This window comes from Choloepus didactylus, chromosome 6, assembly GCF_015220235.1.
Source record: "Choloepus didactylus isolate mChoDid1 chromosome 6, mChoDid1.pri, whole genome shotgun sequence".
In the NCBI taxonomy this organism is placed as follows: Eukaryota; Metazoa; Chordata; class Mammalia; order Pilosa; family Megalonychidae; genus Choloepus; species Choloepus didactylus.
Genome location: NC_051312.1, coordinates 62,444,221 through 62,460,006, shown reverse-complemented (window position 1 = coordinate 62,460,006; position 15,786 = coordinate 62,444,221). Strand labels below are relative to the sequence as shown.

The 15,786-nt window shown below is 37.5% G+C and overlaps 1 protein-coding gene across 2 annotated transcripts in view; it reads right to left on the bottom strand.

Moving 5' to 3' along the window:
• TSG101 (tumor susceptibility 101) overlaps positions 1-15,786 on the bottom strand; it is a 77,222-nt gene that overhangs the window by 30,572 nt on the left and 30,864 nt on the right. For both annotated transcript variants that reach the window (XM_037839269.1, XM_037839270.1), the window contains 2 exons: positions 13,908-13,974; positions 3,144-3,235 (listed from right to left, as the gene is read on the bottom strand). In XM_037839269.1, coding sequence (XP_037695197.1) covers positions 3,144-3,235; positions 13,908-13,974 — 159 coding nt within the window. The remainder of the gene's footprint in view (positions 1-3,143; positions 3,236-13,907; positions 13,975-15,786) is intronic.

Genomic DNA, 15,786 nt, shown 5'->3' with positions numbered 1-15,786 from the left:
CATACTGTGAACAGTTGATTGTATACCATGGATGACTGTATGGTTTGTGAATATATTTCAATAAAACTGAATTAAAAAAAAAATGTAGTTGGAAAGGCTGTGTGGAAAGATGGAGATTCAGTTTTGGTCATGTTGAGTTCGAGATGTCTATTAAATATCCAAATGGAGATACTGAGAAGGTAGTTGGATATAAGAATCTGGAGTTCAGGAGATAGGTGTAAGTTACAAACATCAATCTGTGAACTACAGACATAGAGATCGTATTTAAAGTTATAAGACTGGTAAAGATCACCAGCACAGTGAGTATGGAGAGTGCCAAGGACTAAGCTGGGGATGCTCCTATATGAAGAAGTTGATAAGACTAGGAACCTGTAAAGGAGACTGAGCGTAGTGACCAATATGATAGGAGGAAAAGCAGGTGAGTGTGGTGTTCTGGAAAACAAGAGAGGAAAGTGTATTGAGGAGGAGGAAGTAACCAACTGCTGATGAATCAAGTAAGATGAGAATGGTAAATGACCACTGGATTTAATATAATAAAAGCATTGGGGGAAAAAAAAGTCATTGGGGACTTTGATAGAAGCAGTTTTAGTGGAATGGTATGGGGAAAAGCCTGAATGGAAAAAGGTTTAATAGATAAAGGAACAAAAGCATTAGCAACTAAAGGAAAAAAATAAATTGGACTTTGTGCCCGTTTGAATGTATTATGTCCCTCAAAACACCATTATCTTTGATGTAATCTTGTGTGGGCATACCTATCAGTGTTAACTAGATTGTAATTCTTTGAGTGTTTCCATGGAGATGCACCCCACCCAACTATGGATAACTCTGACTGAATACTTTCCATGGAGGTGTTGGCCCGCCCATTCAGGGTGGGTCTGAATTAAAATTACTGGAGCTCTATATAAGATCAGACAGAAGGAGCAAGCTACTACAGCCAAGAGGGACACTTGGAAGAAAGCACAGGAGCTGCAGATGAGAGACAGTTTGGGGATGGCCGTTGGAAGCAGATTCTTGCTCCGGAGAGGCTAAGAGAGGACAAATACCCCAAGTGCAAATAAGAGTGACATTTTTGAGGAACTGCAGCCTAGAGAGGAATGTCCTGGAAGAAAGCCATTTTGAAATCAGAACTTTGGAGCAGACGCCAGCCACATGCTTTCCCAGCTAACAGAGGTTTTCTGGACACCATTGACCATCCTCCAGTGAAGGTACCCAATTGCTGATGTGGTACCTTGGACACTTTATGGCCTTGAGACTGTAACTGTGTAACCAAATAAACCCCCTTTTATAAAAGCCAATCTATCTCTGGTGTTTTGCATCCCGGCAGCATTAGCAAACTAGAACAAACTTCATCAAAATTAAAAAGTTTTGTGCATCAAAGGACATTATTAAGATAGGGAAAAGACAACCTACAGAGAAAATATTTGAAAACCATATATCATATATATCAATATATTTGAAAATCATATATGTGACAAGGACTTAATATACAGAATATATAAAGAAATGCTCCAACTCAACAACAAAAAGACAAACAACCCAATTTAAAAATGGGCAAATGATTTAAACAGACATTTTTACAAAGAAGATACACAAATGACCAATAAGCATATGAAAAGATACAGGACATTATCATCCATTAGAGAAATGCAGATCACAACTACAATGAGATACCACTTCATACCCACTAGGATGGATATTACTAAAAAACAGAAAATAAGTGTTGGCAAGGATGCAGAAAAATTAGAACTCTCATATACTGCTGGTGGGAATGTAAAGGGTAGCAGCTACTGTAGAAATCAGTTTGATGGTTCCTCGGAAAATTGAATATAGAATTAACCATATGACCCCACAATCCCACTTCTTGATATATACCCCAAAGAAGTGAAAGCAGGACTCAAAATTATAGCTCTACACCAATGTTCATAGCAGCATTAACTACAATAGCCAAAAGGTAGAAGTAATCCAAGTGTCCCTCAACAGAGGAGTGGTAAAACAAAATGTGGTATATCCACACAATGGAATATTACTCAGCAATAAAAAGAAATGATGTACTGATACATGCTACAATATGGGTGAACCTTTAAGACATAATGTTGCGTGCAATAAGACAGACATGAAAGGACAAATAATGTATGATTTCACTTACATGAACTACTTCAAGAAAGTAAATTCACAGTGACAGAAAACAGGAGGTGGTGGAGAGTGGGATGGGGAGTTACTGCTTTAATGGGTATGAGTTTCTGTCTGGGAAGATGAAAATGTTCTAGAAACAGGTTAAATTTACACAATATTGTCATTGTACTTAATGTCACAGAATTATTCACTTAAAAATGGTTAAAATGATTTTTTTTGTTCTTGTATCTTACCACAATAAAAAATGAAAAAAAAAAAGAGATAAAAGGAGAAGAATTGAAAATAACAAGTATAGACAACTGGTTTAAGGAGATTTGCTACAAAGGGGAGTAAAGAAATGGAATGGGGTAGCAGCAAAAGTAGAGCTGAGAGAGGGATTTTTAAGGAAGGTTATTTCAAGGCATGTTTTTGTATGCTGAAGGTAGTGATCCACTCGAGAACAAAAATGAAGAGAGGGGAGGACTGCTGAAATGATGCCCCTAAGTAAGTGAGAGGGAGTAAGAACTAGTGGAGAAATCAGCTATAGACAGAAGCAAAGAAAATTGATCTATGATAACAGGGAGAAGGGAGAATATGCTGGTGTAGGTGCTGGCAGGTAAGTGTATGTGGAGATGGATGCCTGTAGAAGTTATTTTACTGCTTTAATGTTCTCAACTGATGAAAACCATGTTTCAGTAAATTTAAAGAAGACAAGAACTACTGGTCTGCAATAATTCTTACTTGACCCACTCATATTAAATCACAGTGCTTTCTTCTCCTAAAGATGCTCATCTCTTTTTACATATAACCAGGCTAGTGAATGATTATATTTATTTTTATGCCCTGGTAGAAGGATCATTTATATGATGATAAATCACTTCAAGATTTGGATTACAGGATACTTACCAGTAGAGTTTTTCTTCTAAAAAGGAAGAATGTTCTAACATTGCCAATTGAAAAGTGAGATGCACTTTTACAAGAGTCTTTGACTTCCCCTTTGTGAAAAAATACAAGTTTTCAAGGGTACTTACCAACAGTGGTCACAGGAGGTTGGGAAGGATACTGGGAACTTGTTGTGGCAGGATACGGACCACCAGGTGGGTAAGGGCAGCCTGGGTAACCACTAAGGAAAGAACAAAAAACATTAAATGTTTATATTACACAACAGCATAGTGTCTTTAAGAACCCCATTTAGGAAGTTAAATTTGACACACTGCTGTTCCAGTTGTTAACAAATTTACAGTTTTATACCTACAGATGACTAAGTGACTAAGTAAATTATGTCCATGGATATTTACATTAATGACAATGGATTTACACTAGTAAATAGTTAAATACTCTTGTTTGGCCCTGGTTATCTGAGGGTCACATTCACAGCAAAAGAAGACTACTAGAATAATTGTAAGGGTAGTCTAACCGTATCAGAACTGGAAGCAACAAGTTCCATGACAGACTTTTTCCCTTCTGATTTCTTAGTCTATAGGGAAATGATATTATTTAATGTTTACCTGTGGGTCATTGGTAATGTTTGCAAATAACTTATCTGCACTCTTCTAACTAAAGTTTTTTCAAATTTCTTCTCACTCTATGGGTAGTTTGTATTATTCATGTACTTAGAGTCGGAAGAAATTTTCCTTAGTAAGGAGTATTCTCCTACATCCTACCCAACAATGTCTATAAATATCATTTACAACATCCCTGAAAAAATGGTCATGTTTCTCTGTTGAATACTAAACATAATCTTTATATAAACTCTAACTAATGGTCCTAAATTTGCATTCTGGAAGATCACAGAATAAGCAGTTGAATTTCTGAATTTCTAACATTTTCCCCTTTATCTTCTCTTCTTCCGATTAAATAATTTTAGTTCTTCACACAATGTGATTTTCAGATCCAATAACCTTCCTCTGAATGCTCTCACTAAGCTGTATTACTCCCATAATAAAGAAGTAAAGTACAACAGGATGGTTCCTGTGTACATGCTAGACAATAATCCCCCTTTTTTAAATTAGAGAAGCTGTAGGTTTACAAAAAAAAGCATGCATAAGATACATAGTTTCCGTATAAAACCTATGCTGGTTTGAATCTATTATGTCCCTCATGAAACCCATGTTTTTTAATACAACCATTAAGGACAGACTTATTAGTCTTTTAATTAGGGTGGGACCTTTTGATTATGTTGTTTCCATGGAGGTGTGACCCCACCCATCCAGTGATTAATTCACTGGAGTACTTTAGGAGAACTCATGGGGAGAAGGAGATCAGAGAAGCTGAGAGAGACATTTTGGAGAGAAGCTAAGAAATGTAAACTGTAGTTTGCCACCCACCCTACCCCCCACCCCTCCAGCCCCTGGAGAAGCTAAGAGCTGATACAGAATGAGACGCTTGGAGATGCGTGGAGATGCAAACAGAAAGAAGTTTGGAGATGCTAAGCTGAGAGATGAAGCCCAGAGTTTGCCCCAGAGAAGCTAAGAGAGGACCCCCAGATGCTTAAGAGAGAAATGCCCTGGAAGAACAAGCAAGGATGCACAGGAACTGAGAGAGAGAAGCTGAGAGAGATCAAAGCCCAGAGACATTTTGGAGGAAGCCATTTTGAAACCAGAACCCGGGAGCAAAGGACAGCAGAGATGCCAGCCATGTTCTGTCCCAGCTGACAGAGATGTTCTGGACACCATCAGCCTTTCTTTAGTGAAGGTATTCTCAATTGATGCCTTAGTTTGAACACTTTTTATGGCCTTAGCACTGTAAATCTGTAACCCAATAAATCCCCTTTATAAAAGCCAATCCATTTCTGGTACTTTGCGTAACGGCAGCTTTAGCAAACTGGAATAGATTTTGGTACCAGAGAAGTGGTGGTGGTGGTGGTGGTGGATGCTGCTGAGTTTGCAAATACCAAACATGTTGGAAAGGATTTTCAAGTAGATAAGGGGAAGATTCTGGAAAAACTGTGAGGAGCTTGACAGAAAGATCCTAGCTGGCTTTGAAGAGGCTGTTGGTAGAATTATGGACTTTAAAGATAATTCTGATGAAGACTTAAACAGAAATGAAGAATGTGTCATTGCCAACTGGAAGAAAGGCGATCCTTTTAAAGTGGCAGAGAATTTGGCAAGATTGAGTCCTGGTGTTGGATGGAAGGGAGAATCTGAAAGCAATGAGCTGGGATACTTACTGAAAAGATCTCCAAACGAAATACAGAAAATGCAGCCTGCTTCTCCTTGCAGCTGATAGTAAAATGCAAGAGCAAAGAGATAAGCTGAGAACTGAACTCTTGGGTGTAAAGAAACCAGAAATTAATGGTCTCAAAAATTCTGGACTTCCAGAAGGTAAGCCCCTGAGGACAGTGCACCACGTGAGGATTTAGAGAAACCTGAAACCAGCCAGCCATTTCAGTACAAGCCAGGATTGGAGATGGAGTTATCCGGAAGGACTTGTGGAAAGTTCTACTGTCTGATGGTTTTGATTCCTGTATGCTGTATGACAAGCCAACAAATCTTCTGCAAGATTTGTATAAAGAGAACCACTGTCAGTCTGGACTAAAAGAGACAAAAAAGGGACAGATAGAAGGAAAAGTTTCTTCAAAGGCGGAACATGGAAGCCAAAGTCTGAAGCCAAGACACCTTGGGCCAGGAGAGCAGACATACCCATGCATGTGAAGACAGTGAGTGTTCTCTGGAGGCAGAGGATGGGCCTTCCACCTTGATGTTCACCAAGAGTGCTGCCAACCCAAGCCTCAGTGAAGGTGGAGCACATTCCCCAGGGATTGGGGAGAACCGGGTCACCACCCCACTGTTCTGAAGGGGGTGAGCGTGTGCCCTGGAAAAGGAAGAGTCTGGGTACTACCCAGATGTTTGAGGAGGTTGGAGTTGAGAACAAGGTGGTCTCCCCAATACTTGGATGTGTTAAAGTAATCACCCCAGAGTTTGGAGAAAGCAAGGCCGCTGCCTAAGCCTTTGGAAAGGGTGGGACCCACGCTCTCCCAAGCCTCGAGGATAAAATGTCATTTTATAAATGACTCTCAGACTCTGAAATCTAATGAAGTTTGCCTGGTGGGTTTTAGGAACTATTTCAGTCCCGTGACCCCCATTTTCCTTCCCATTTCTCCCTATGACAATGGGAATGTTTATCCCATGACTGTCCCTCCTTTCTATATTGAAAGCAGATAACCTGTTCTAAGTTGTACAACCACAAGGGGAATTTTGCCTTAAGACAAACCATGCCTGTTTTGATAAGACTTTGAACTTATCTATTGCTACTGAAATGACTTAAGGCTTTTATGATATTGTGATGGAATGAATGTATTTTGCATTTGGAAAGAACATGTCTTTTTGGGGCCCAGGGATGGAATGTGCTGGTTTGAACCTATTATGTTCCCCACATAAAGCAATCTTCGGGAACAGACTTATTAGTCTTTTGATTAGGGTGAGAACTTTTAAGTTGTTTCCATGGAGATATGACCCCACCCATCCAGTGATTAGTTCACTGGAGTACATTAAGAGAACTCATGGAGAAGAGCTCAGAGAAGCTGAGAGAGACAATTTATAGAGAAGCTAAGATATGAAATCCAGAGTTTGCCCCCCAGGAGAAGCTAAGGGCTGGCACAGACTAAGATGCTTGGAGATGCAGACAGAAAGACATTTGGAGATGTGCTTCATGTTGTCCTTCAGTTCCCTGAGCCCCTGCTCATATTTTTCCATTGTTTCCCTATCTGTTCTTCTGTGTGTAGGATTTCAGATGTCCTGTCCTCCAATTCAGTAATCCTTTCTTCTGCCTCTCCAGGTCTGCTGTTTTATGTCTCCATTGTGTTTTTCATCTCTTCTATTGTGCCTTTCATTTCCATAAGTTCTGCCATTTGTTTTTCCAAGCTTAAAAATTCTTCCTTGCGATCACCCAGTGTCTTCTTTATATCCTTCATCTCTTTAGTCACATTTTCTTTCAAGTTGATTTGATTTAGAAGAGTTGTCTGAACATCTTTAATTAGTTGCTTCACCTCTTCAATCTCAGTTGAGGTGTTAGTTTGTTCCTTTGACTGGGCCATATCTTCGTGTTTCCTGGTGTGGCTCATGATTTTTTTGCTATTTAGGTATCTGATTTTCTTGAGTAGTTTATTCTGGAGGTTGTTTTCTCTCTTTTGCCTTGGGTTTTCTTATAGGTTTTCTTTGATCTCTTTATTTCTTTGTTTCCCTTGCCGGCCAGTTTTCAGACCGGCTCTGCTCCTCAGTCTTCCCCCCAAATCAGGCACCCACCATGGTCTGCCACAGGGATGGGAGGTAGGCACCAGGCACCCCAGCCAGTTTACTGTGTGTGATAATATAGATCTGCTGGGTTCTAGTGGTGCTCTGTTTCCCTTGCACTTTCTGGACTGTCCAGCAGATGGCTCTATTCGGTACCCTAATCATCCTCAGAGGCTGCTTTGCCTCCAAGCACCGGGTGGACACAGGTGAGCTGCAACTGCAGGATTCCTATGCCCTCATTTGGCCAGCCAAAATCTGGCTCGATGTGGGGCTACATCTGTGGCAGAGGACTCCCTCAGCTAACCCAGTACTTTAGCCGTCCCAAAGGCAAGGAAACGGCCGCTGGCTGCTGCTTCCCTCAAGGGTGGAGGACAGGTTTTCTGACCCGGCTGGAAACACAGTCTCTGTTCATGTTTTCTCAATCTCTTTGTCCCTCACTGACCTGGGCCTTGAAATGTCCTCCCCTGTCCCCCAGCTCTTCAAACAGTGGGGGTATGCCTCACTGCTGTGAGAGATTTTAACATCTGTTTCCCTGGTGGGAGGGGTCCCATCTGCTGATTCCGTGCCTTTCCCCCATGAAGACTGAGTAAGGGAGAAGGGACAGGGCCAGCTGGTCTGGAACGAAAGATTCCTACCTAATATTTCTTCTCTTTCTTCAATACAGCATCTGCAGGGCCTTTCTACAGTCTGTATCCTCCTCCAGAGATTCAAACAATTCAGAATTGTCCTTTTTTTTTTCATTAAATCTCTGGAGAGGACTTTTCAGCAGCTGTTTACATCGCCATGTTGATGATGTCACCATATCACTAGTTTTCAAAGATGTTTCCCTATATTTCCTTCTAGGAGTTTTATGTCATATTTTATGGTACTAGCTCTAGTATTTAGGTTTTTGGTTCACTTTGAGTTAATTAGTGTATAGGGTGTGAGGAAGGGAACCTCTCTCATCCCTTGGATGTGAATATCCAGTTCTCTGTTGGGAAGTTTTTGATTACTGATTTAATCTCTTTACTAGTAGTTGGTTTGCTGAGATCTTCTATTTCTTCTAGAGTCAATGCAGGTAGTTTGTGTGTTTCTACAAATCTGTCCATTTCATCTAGGCTATCTAATTGGTACAGTTTTGTTTTGTTTTTTAATTTTTTATGATGTCAGTGGTAATATCCCCTTTTTTCATTTCTGATTTTAGTTACTTGTGTCCTTTTTTTTTTCCATCAATCTAGTTGAATATTTGTCTATTTTACTGATCTTTTTAAAGAAACAAGTTTTGTTTTGTTGATTCACTTTATTGATAAGTATTGTCTATTCATTCATCTTGCTCCAATCTTTATTTCCTTTCTTTCGCTCAGTTTGGGTTTAATTTGCTTTTCTTTTTTAGATCCTCCAGTTTTGAGGTTAGGTCTTTGATCTGAGATCTTTCTTCTTCTTCTTCTTTTTTATGTAAGCACTGAGTGATAAATTTCCCTTTCAGCACTGCCTTTCCTGCATCTCATGGTTTTGGTGTGTCGTGTTTTCATTTTCATTTGCCTCATATTTCCTAATTTCCCTCTGGAGAATGCTGTTGAATTTTCATATATTTGTGAATTTTCCCGTTCTCCGTTACTGATTTCTAACTTCTTCCATTGTGATCAGAGAAGATACATTGTATGATTTCAATGTTTTTCAATTTATTGAGACTTGTTTTGTGACCTAACATAAGGTCTATTCTAGAGAATGATCATGTGCACTGGAGATGAATGTGCATTCTGCTGCTGATACTCTAAAGACCTAACAGACAAAAATGTCTGTTAGGTTTTTAGAGTATCGCCTGAGTCTTCTGTTTCCTTTTTTGATCTTCTGTCTAGACATTCTATCCATTATTTTAAGTGATGTATTAAAGTCTCCTACTATTAATGAAGAACCGTCTGTATCTCCCTTGAAATATGCCAGTATTTTCTTTATACTGATTCCACTTAGGTGCACATAAATTTATAATTATTATGTCTTCTTGTTGAACTTTACCTCTTTATCAGTATATAATGAACTTCTTTGTCCCTTGTAACAATTTTTTATTGACAGTGTATTTTTTCTGATGTTAGTATGTTAGTATAGCTTTCGGTTAGTATTTGCTTGGTATATTTTTCTCCATCCTTTCACTTTCAATCTGCTTATGTCTTTAAATTTCATGAAGTCTCTTTTAAAACAGAATATAGTTGGGTCATAATTTTCATCCATTCTGCCAATCTCTGCCTTTTGACTGGAGAGTTTACTTCATTTACATTTATAGTAACTATTGATAATGCAGGACTTTCTTCTTCCATTTGGTAGTCTTTATAAGTTTTATACCATTTTTGATCCTCAGTTCTTCTGCTAATGCCTACTTTCATATTTATTTGATTATCCTTTGTACCATATCAAGTCTCTTCTCATTTCTTTATGAATATATTTTTCATGTGTTTTCTTTGAGGATATCATGGCGTTAAAATTTAACGTCCTAAATATATAACAATCATATTTAGTTTGATACTAAATTGACACCAATAACATACATATTCACTTTTTTCTATACCCCTGTCCCCCCAGCTTTTCTTTAGTACTTGTTATAAATTATACCTTGGTACACTGTATGTCCAAAACCATAGATTTATGATTACCTTTTTGCATTTGCATTTTAGCAGCTTTAGGAAGAAGTGGAGTACAACTGTACTGGCATTTATAATTCCAAATGGTTACCTGTACCAGAATTCTTTATTTCTTTATGCCACTGTCATCACTGTCTGGTATCCTTTCCTTTCAGTTTTCCTGTTGGGCAGGTCTGGCATTAATGAACTCCCTCAGCTTTTGTTTATTGGGAATGTCTTAATCGCTCCCTCAGTTTTGAAACAAAGTCTCGCTGGATATAAAATTCTTGGTTGACAATGGTTTCTCTCAGCACTTGAAGTATTTCAATCCACTGCTTCCCTGCCTCCGTGGTTTCTGATAAGAAATCGGCACTCAATCTAATTGCAACTCCCTTGTACATAACACGTTGCTTTTCTCTTGCAGCTTTCAGAACTCTCTCCTTGTCCTTTGCAGGTAACAGTTTGATCAACCTATGTCTGAGCAATTTCTCTTCAAATCTATCTTGTTTGGTGTTTGATGGACCTTGAACATGCCTAGTCATGTCTTTTGCCAAGTTTGCTGTCATTATTTCTTTAAATATTCCTTTTGCCCCTTTCTCTCTTTTCCCTCCCTCTGGGACTCTCAGAAAGCTTATATTCATATGCTGCTTTGGTATCCCACAGGTGCCTCAGGCTATTTTTCCTTTTTCTAATTCTCTTTTCTCTCTGGTCCTCAGCCTGAATCATTTCAATCATCCTGTCATTGAGTTCAATGACTCTTTCTTCTGCCATCTCTGATTTGCTGTTGAAAGCATCCTGGGTATTTTTCATTTCAGTTATTGTGGCTTTCAACTCCAGTAGTTCTGTCTGGTTCCTTTTAAGGGAAAAAGTCAAAAGTTTCTACTTACCGTGGGTTTACACCAACAGGAATGGATTAACTTTAAGAATATGCTTTTCTGGGGTACAAATAGCTTAAAACCACCACAATAACATTTGCAATTCTGCTTAGCATGCCATTTGAATTACTGATTAAAAAGAAACCACCTGGAGCCCTATAGAAGGCACTGTTTCTGAATTCATGGTCAATAATCCTTTCTCAGTATGGCTGTTCAAAGGTCACTCTATTTGTACTACCAGCTTATATTTTATAACCTGTCCCCAGCAATATCATGGAAAATGGTACAGATGACTTGTCATGGTATTTCAATGTAACCACGGTAATTTCTGATCTATGCATCTAAAAGCAGAATCAAAAAGGGAAAATGTACTTCTGTTGTTAGTGGACCCAAGCTGGAGACTACTGAATCCTATTTTGCTTTCTAGTCTCTTCAGTAATCTATGCTAGACTGTTACAAAGAAACAATGTCAATATTACTAAAATTTTTGAATCACCTTTTGAAACCTAGGAAAAATCTGTCCTTTTTTCTTGAGTTCCTCCTATTTTGTATACATTTTCAAAGATAATCTGTGATCATATTGCTGAGCATTTCAGTAAGTTAGGATAAAACTCTTCTAGGTCTAAAGATATGAACTTCAGGCAATTCCATTTCTTTTTTTGCTCCTGTTTGCTCAATTGCCCCTTCATGGCTAGTCTCCACATTCAGGGTTAACAATTCTTCTGAAGTGATAAAACTAAAATTAAGTAGTAGTATTTTCCATCTTTGAATATTGTTAAACAAATTTCCCTATGTAGCAAGTCTCATTTACCAAAATTTTAAGTGCCCCTAAGAGTTTTTAAAAAGAATTTTCTAACACTCATACTTCTTTTTCATTAGGTTTGAGGTAGGAGGTAAGATAGGAATTTATGTCTCCCTCAAAATGCTTATAATCAAAATAGGGCACGATCCTTGTAAACAATCCTGATAGAAGGACAAAGGAAATATGTGGAAAATAAAGGTTGAGGAGATGTTTAGTGGAAAATTATACCAGTTGGAAGGGATCAGAGAAGATTCAGGGAGATTTGAAATACCTATGAAAGTTGAACATTTATTCTCTTCAATTCCCTTACTCATAATCTTATATTCTCCAGCCATACTAGAGTGATGCCCTATTTTTCCCTGAGTTTTTTTGTTTGTTTGTTTGTTTTTTTTGGCTTCCATACTTTTGCTCACATAAAATGAACAGACTGGACTTGATAGTAAGTTTCCTTCCTGTTATAACATGTTATGATTCAATGCTGTTCCCTCCACCTCCAGATATCTAATTTTCTTCCTTAAGGACATCCTCAAAAACCAACTCTTTCATTTATGAAGTTGTCTCTAAGCTCCTACCTCCAGACTAGATGTGACCTCTCCTTTGCAGCTTTGTTTACTTCTTACCGAACAGAACATTTTGTTTTTTTTTTTTTTAAATCAGGAAGTGTTTACTAATAATTTCAATACATGCTTTCTATTTCTAGTATACATACCAAAACCACAACAACCTCTTGACATAGCTTAGTTCCCTGTATACATGCTACAGGTACTATATAAAACTCCCAAAAGATCTTAAGATTTGGAAGAGACCCTAGAGATTGTCTAGTCCAACTTTCTACAGCCAGAATTAAGACTCTCCTATTCATTGGTTTAAGATGAAAAATCTTCTAGAGTCAATGACTGATTTATTAATTCTCCTTAAGGGAGAAAAGAAAGAGGTTCTGAGGCTTTTCTGGCAAGACCTTTTATGTACAGAAAAAAGATACAGATGACAATTTGAATACAGTTACCCTTAACAACTCATCAGCATGCAGTATTTTAAGATTAAAGGTTATATTCCACAGGAAAAAATATCCAATATTTGAAAAACACCTGCCTTAAAAAGGAACTTCTTACAAATAAACTTACAAAGGATACTTTAATGCTAAACTAAGCCAAATAAATACATTCATGTTTTTGTTAATGATTTCAGCCTTCATTTCTGTCTACAAATTTCTCTTGATTGGCTTTGTTGTTTGGAAATCCACTTCCTTATTGTGCCTCCAATACCCGTTCTCAATGTCATAGTTCCTTCTTACTAGCAGTCTTTTATTATCAGGGCTTGCAGTTTCAAGGCTTCAGACAGAATTCCATTTCTAGAATTTAATCAGAAAATTTAGGGCCTCAAGATATCTAAAACATATAGCCTGCTTATGTATTTCTCTATTGTCCCTGACAAACTTGCCTCTGCATACCTATATAAAGTGAAAGACTGCTCACTACCTTATAAGGCCAGAATTAAGAAAGGCTCAGAAATGAAACAAGTTTGCTAAATTTAATCTACAAAATCCTAAACATATATGTCATAGATATACAGTATTTAGTCATGGTAGGTGTTCAGGAAATTTGGCTGCATTTATCTGTGACTGGGTTATATTGAACTAAGAAGCGTTACTGGAGCTTAAAATTTCTCGTTAATTCTTAAAGTAGCTGGAAATCTCATCTGGGCACTAGTATATATCAGCCTTGCATTTTAAGTTAGCCCAAAGACCACCTTTGGAAAGTACTCCTTTAAAACCACTGAACAAGTACACTTTTAAAAACACAGATTAAAAGCTGGTAGTACATGTAGCTTATGAAATGAATGAATAAACATCATGGGAACAAAACTCCATCATATGAACCATTATTTGTTTCCCTATAATTTACAAAAAACACAGTTAAAAAAATATTTTTCTCCTTGGCTGAATTTATTACACCCAATAATCTACTAACCTCTCAGTTATCTACACTGGATATACAAAGTTCTTAAGCAGGAAGTAGCAAAGATTTCAAGGTCCAAAATCAATCAAGAGCATCGTCACTACTCTACCCTTTCCTCTCTGTAAATAAAACAGATGCTATACTTTGGTAGACTGGAAAAAAACTCCTTGTGAACTATGTATACCACCTTACAATTCCAAAAATAAACCAAGTTTTAACTTCCATTAAATTGCAACTGAATTTATTTTAATTCCCTAGCCAGCAACCATTATTTTGATGCTAGACATAACTGATAGAATTCTAATACAATTATTCAAGAGATAATTTCTTATTACCTGGGATTGGGAGGGTATCCGGATGGGTATGGAGAGATTCCACTTGGCATACCTGGTATGTAGGACGCTAAAAACAATTTTTAACATTTTTTAATAATACACATAATCCTGAGCATACTGGCTATCAAATAAGATATAAATCACTGTCAAAACACTTCAAAAATTTCATCCAGTTAAAGAATCCAAATCAGAGCACCAAAACAAAATAAAACAAAACACTCTACCCACATTAATTCTTTACTTCAAACAGTAAATATTTTCAACTCATAGAATTCTCATGCGTTATAACAACACTTACGACAACCCCAACAGGCAATGAGTGGCAAACAGGCCAACCTGGTCAGCTCTATGAGCACTCAAGGCATTTTTAAACTAAGATGGGAACTGGCTCAGTTTGGAATTCAGAGCAAGGTAATTCTACCCTCCTCTGGTCCAAGATCAACTTATCAAAAAGTGGTCTGTTCATTATAATTAAGATATCTTTTAATATTTCTTTTAAGACTCTGTTGACCAATTAGCACAGCTGATTTATGTTGGCTTGATTGAGTACTTCAAGACTTCAGATTTCTATCTGAAGAGAAGTACTATAAAATACTTACATTCAACCAGACTGGTTAAAAATAAAACAAAACCTTAGAAATACTCTGTAAGTATTATGTTAGGAGAAAAGGTTAATATCCAGCAAACTTAAAAGAATGCTTTATTTATCTTTAAAGAAAACACTAATGGCATAGAACTAAGGTCTATGGTCCCAAGAGGCTGATCTGCAAAGCGGGAAACAAAAAAAGAAGTTAATTTTGGCCTTGTTCTCAGAATCAATTTTTCCTCAGTGGGACTCTTCTCTTCTCTTGAATTAATGATGCCATTAATTCAATCAGTAAATAGTTTAGTGTCTATTATGTGGCAGATATCCAAGATTTGAAGGGAAAAAAGAGAATTCCTGGCCTCAAGTTGCTTAGGTCTGATGGCTAAGAGATAAGCAAGCAGTTAATAATACAAAGTAATAAGTGTTATGGCATGGAAATAAGTAATATACATAGGCTCATTAGGAGAGGCACCTAATCCAAACTTAGGGAGTGGGGGTGAACAAAAGTGATCTAGGTAGAGGAAATGGTATAGGAAGGCTTGAAGACAAGAGAAGTGGCATCTTTTAAGACATAGGTTTCTAGAACACAGAATGCAAAGGGGTGGGAAAAGTATTCTGAGCTCAGACGAAGAAGGACCTTAGAAGACTTTATCAGAGTTGGTGAGCACATCAATTAGCAGTGTCACAGTCTTCCTGTTAGGATGAATAATATAGATGTCATTCAGTAAATTTGTCTTAAGCATAATGAAACTAGGAAGATGTTCAATGCTATTTCATAAAGGAAAAACTTCTCAGAATGTCACAATTGTTGAATTCTATAAAAAACAAAAAACAAAAGCACCTGGTCTTCCTAGGCACAAAGGACAGCTGATTCTAACAACTTCGTTACGAAGAGATGAGGCAGCTATTAAGTGTTGGCAAAATACTTAGTCAATTGCCACCTTCCTCTTTCCCATGGTAATTTCTTACACAAACCACCACCCTGTACTTGTAAGCAATTTCTTCATAATTATAAGGAATTTTCCTTTGACACATCCAAACTCTAAGGTTCTAAAAGCTAATAATTCCACAAAGCACCTGGATCCAAGATTGGCAAGAAAGCAGATAATGGGGTCAAATAATTTTAAAGCCAGAATAATAGGGATAATAATACATATAACATGTGGGGTTATTGTGAGGCTTGAATGAGAATGTATATGAAGTGCTTAGCTCTGACATATATGTTGACTACTATTATTATTAGTTAAAAAATAAGGTTTGATCATAACCAGGTTTTTAAATATGACTCATAAC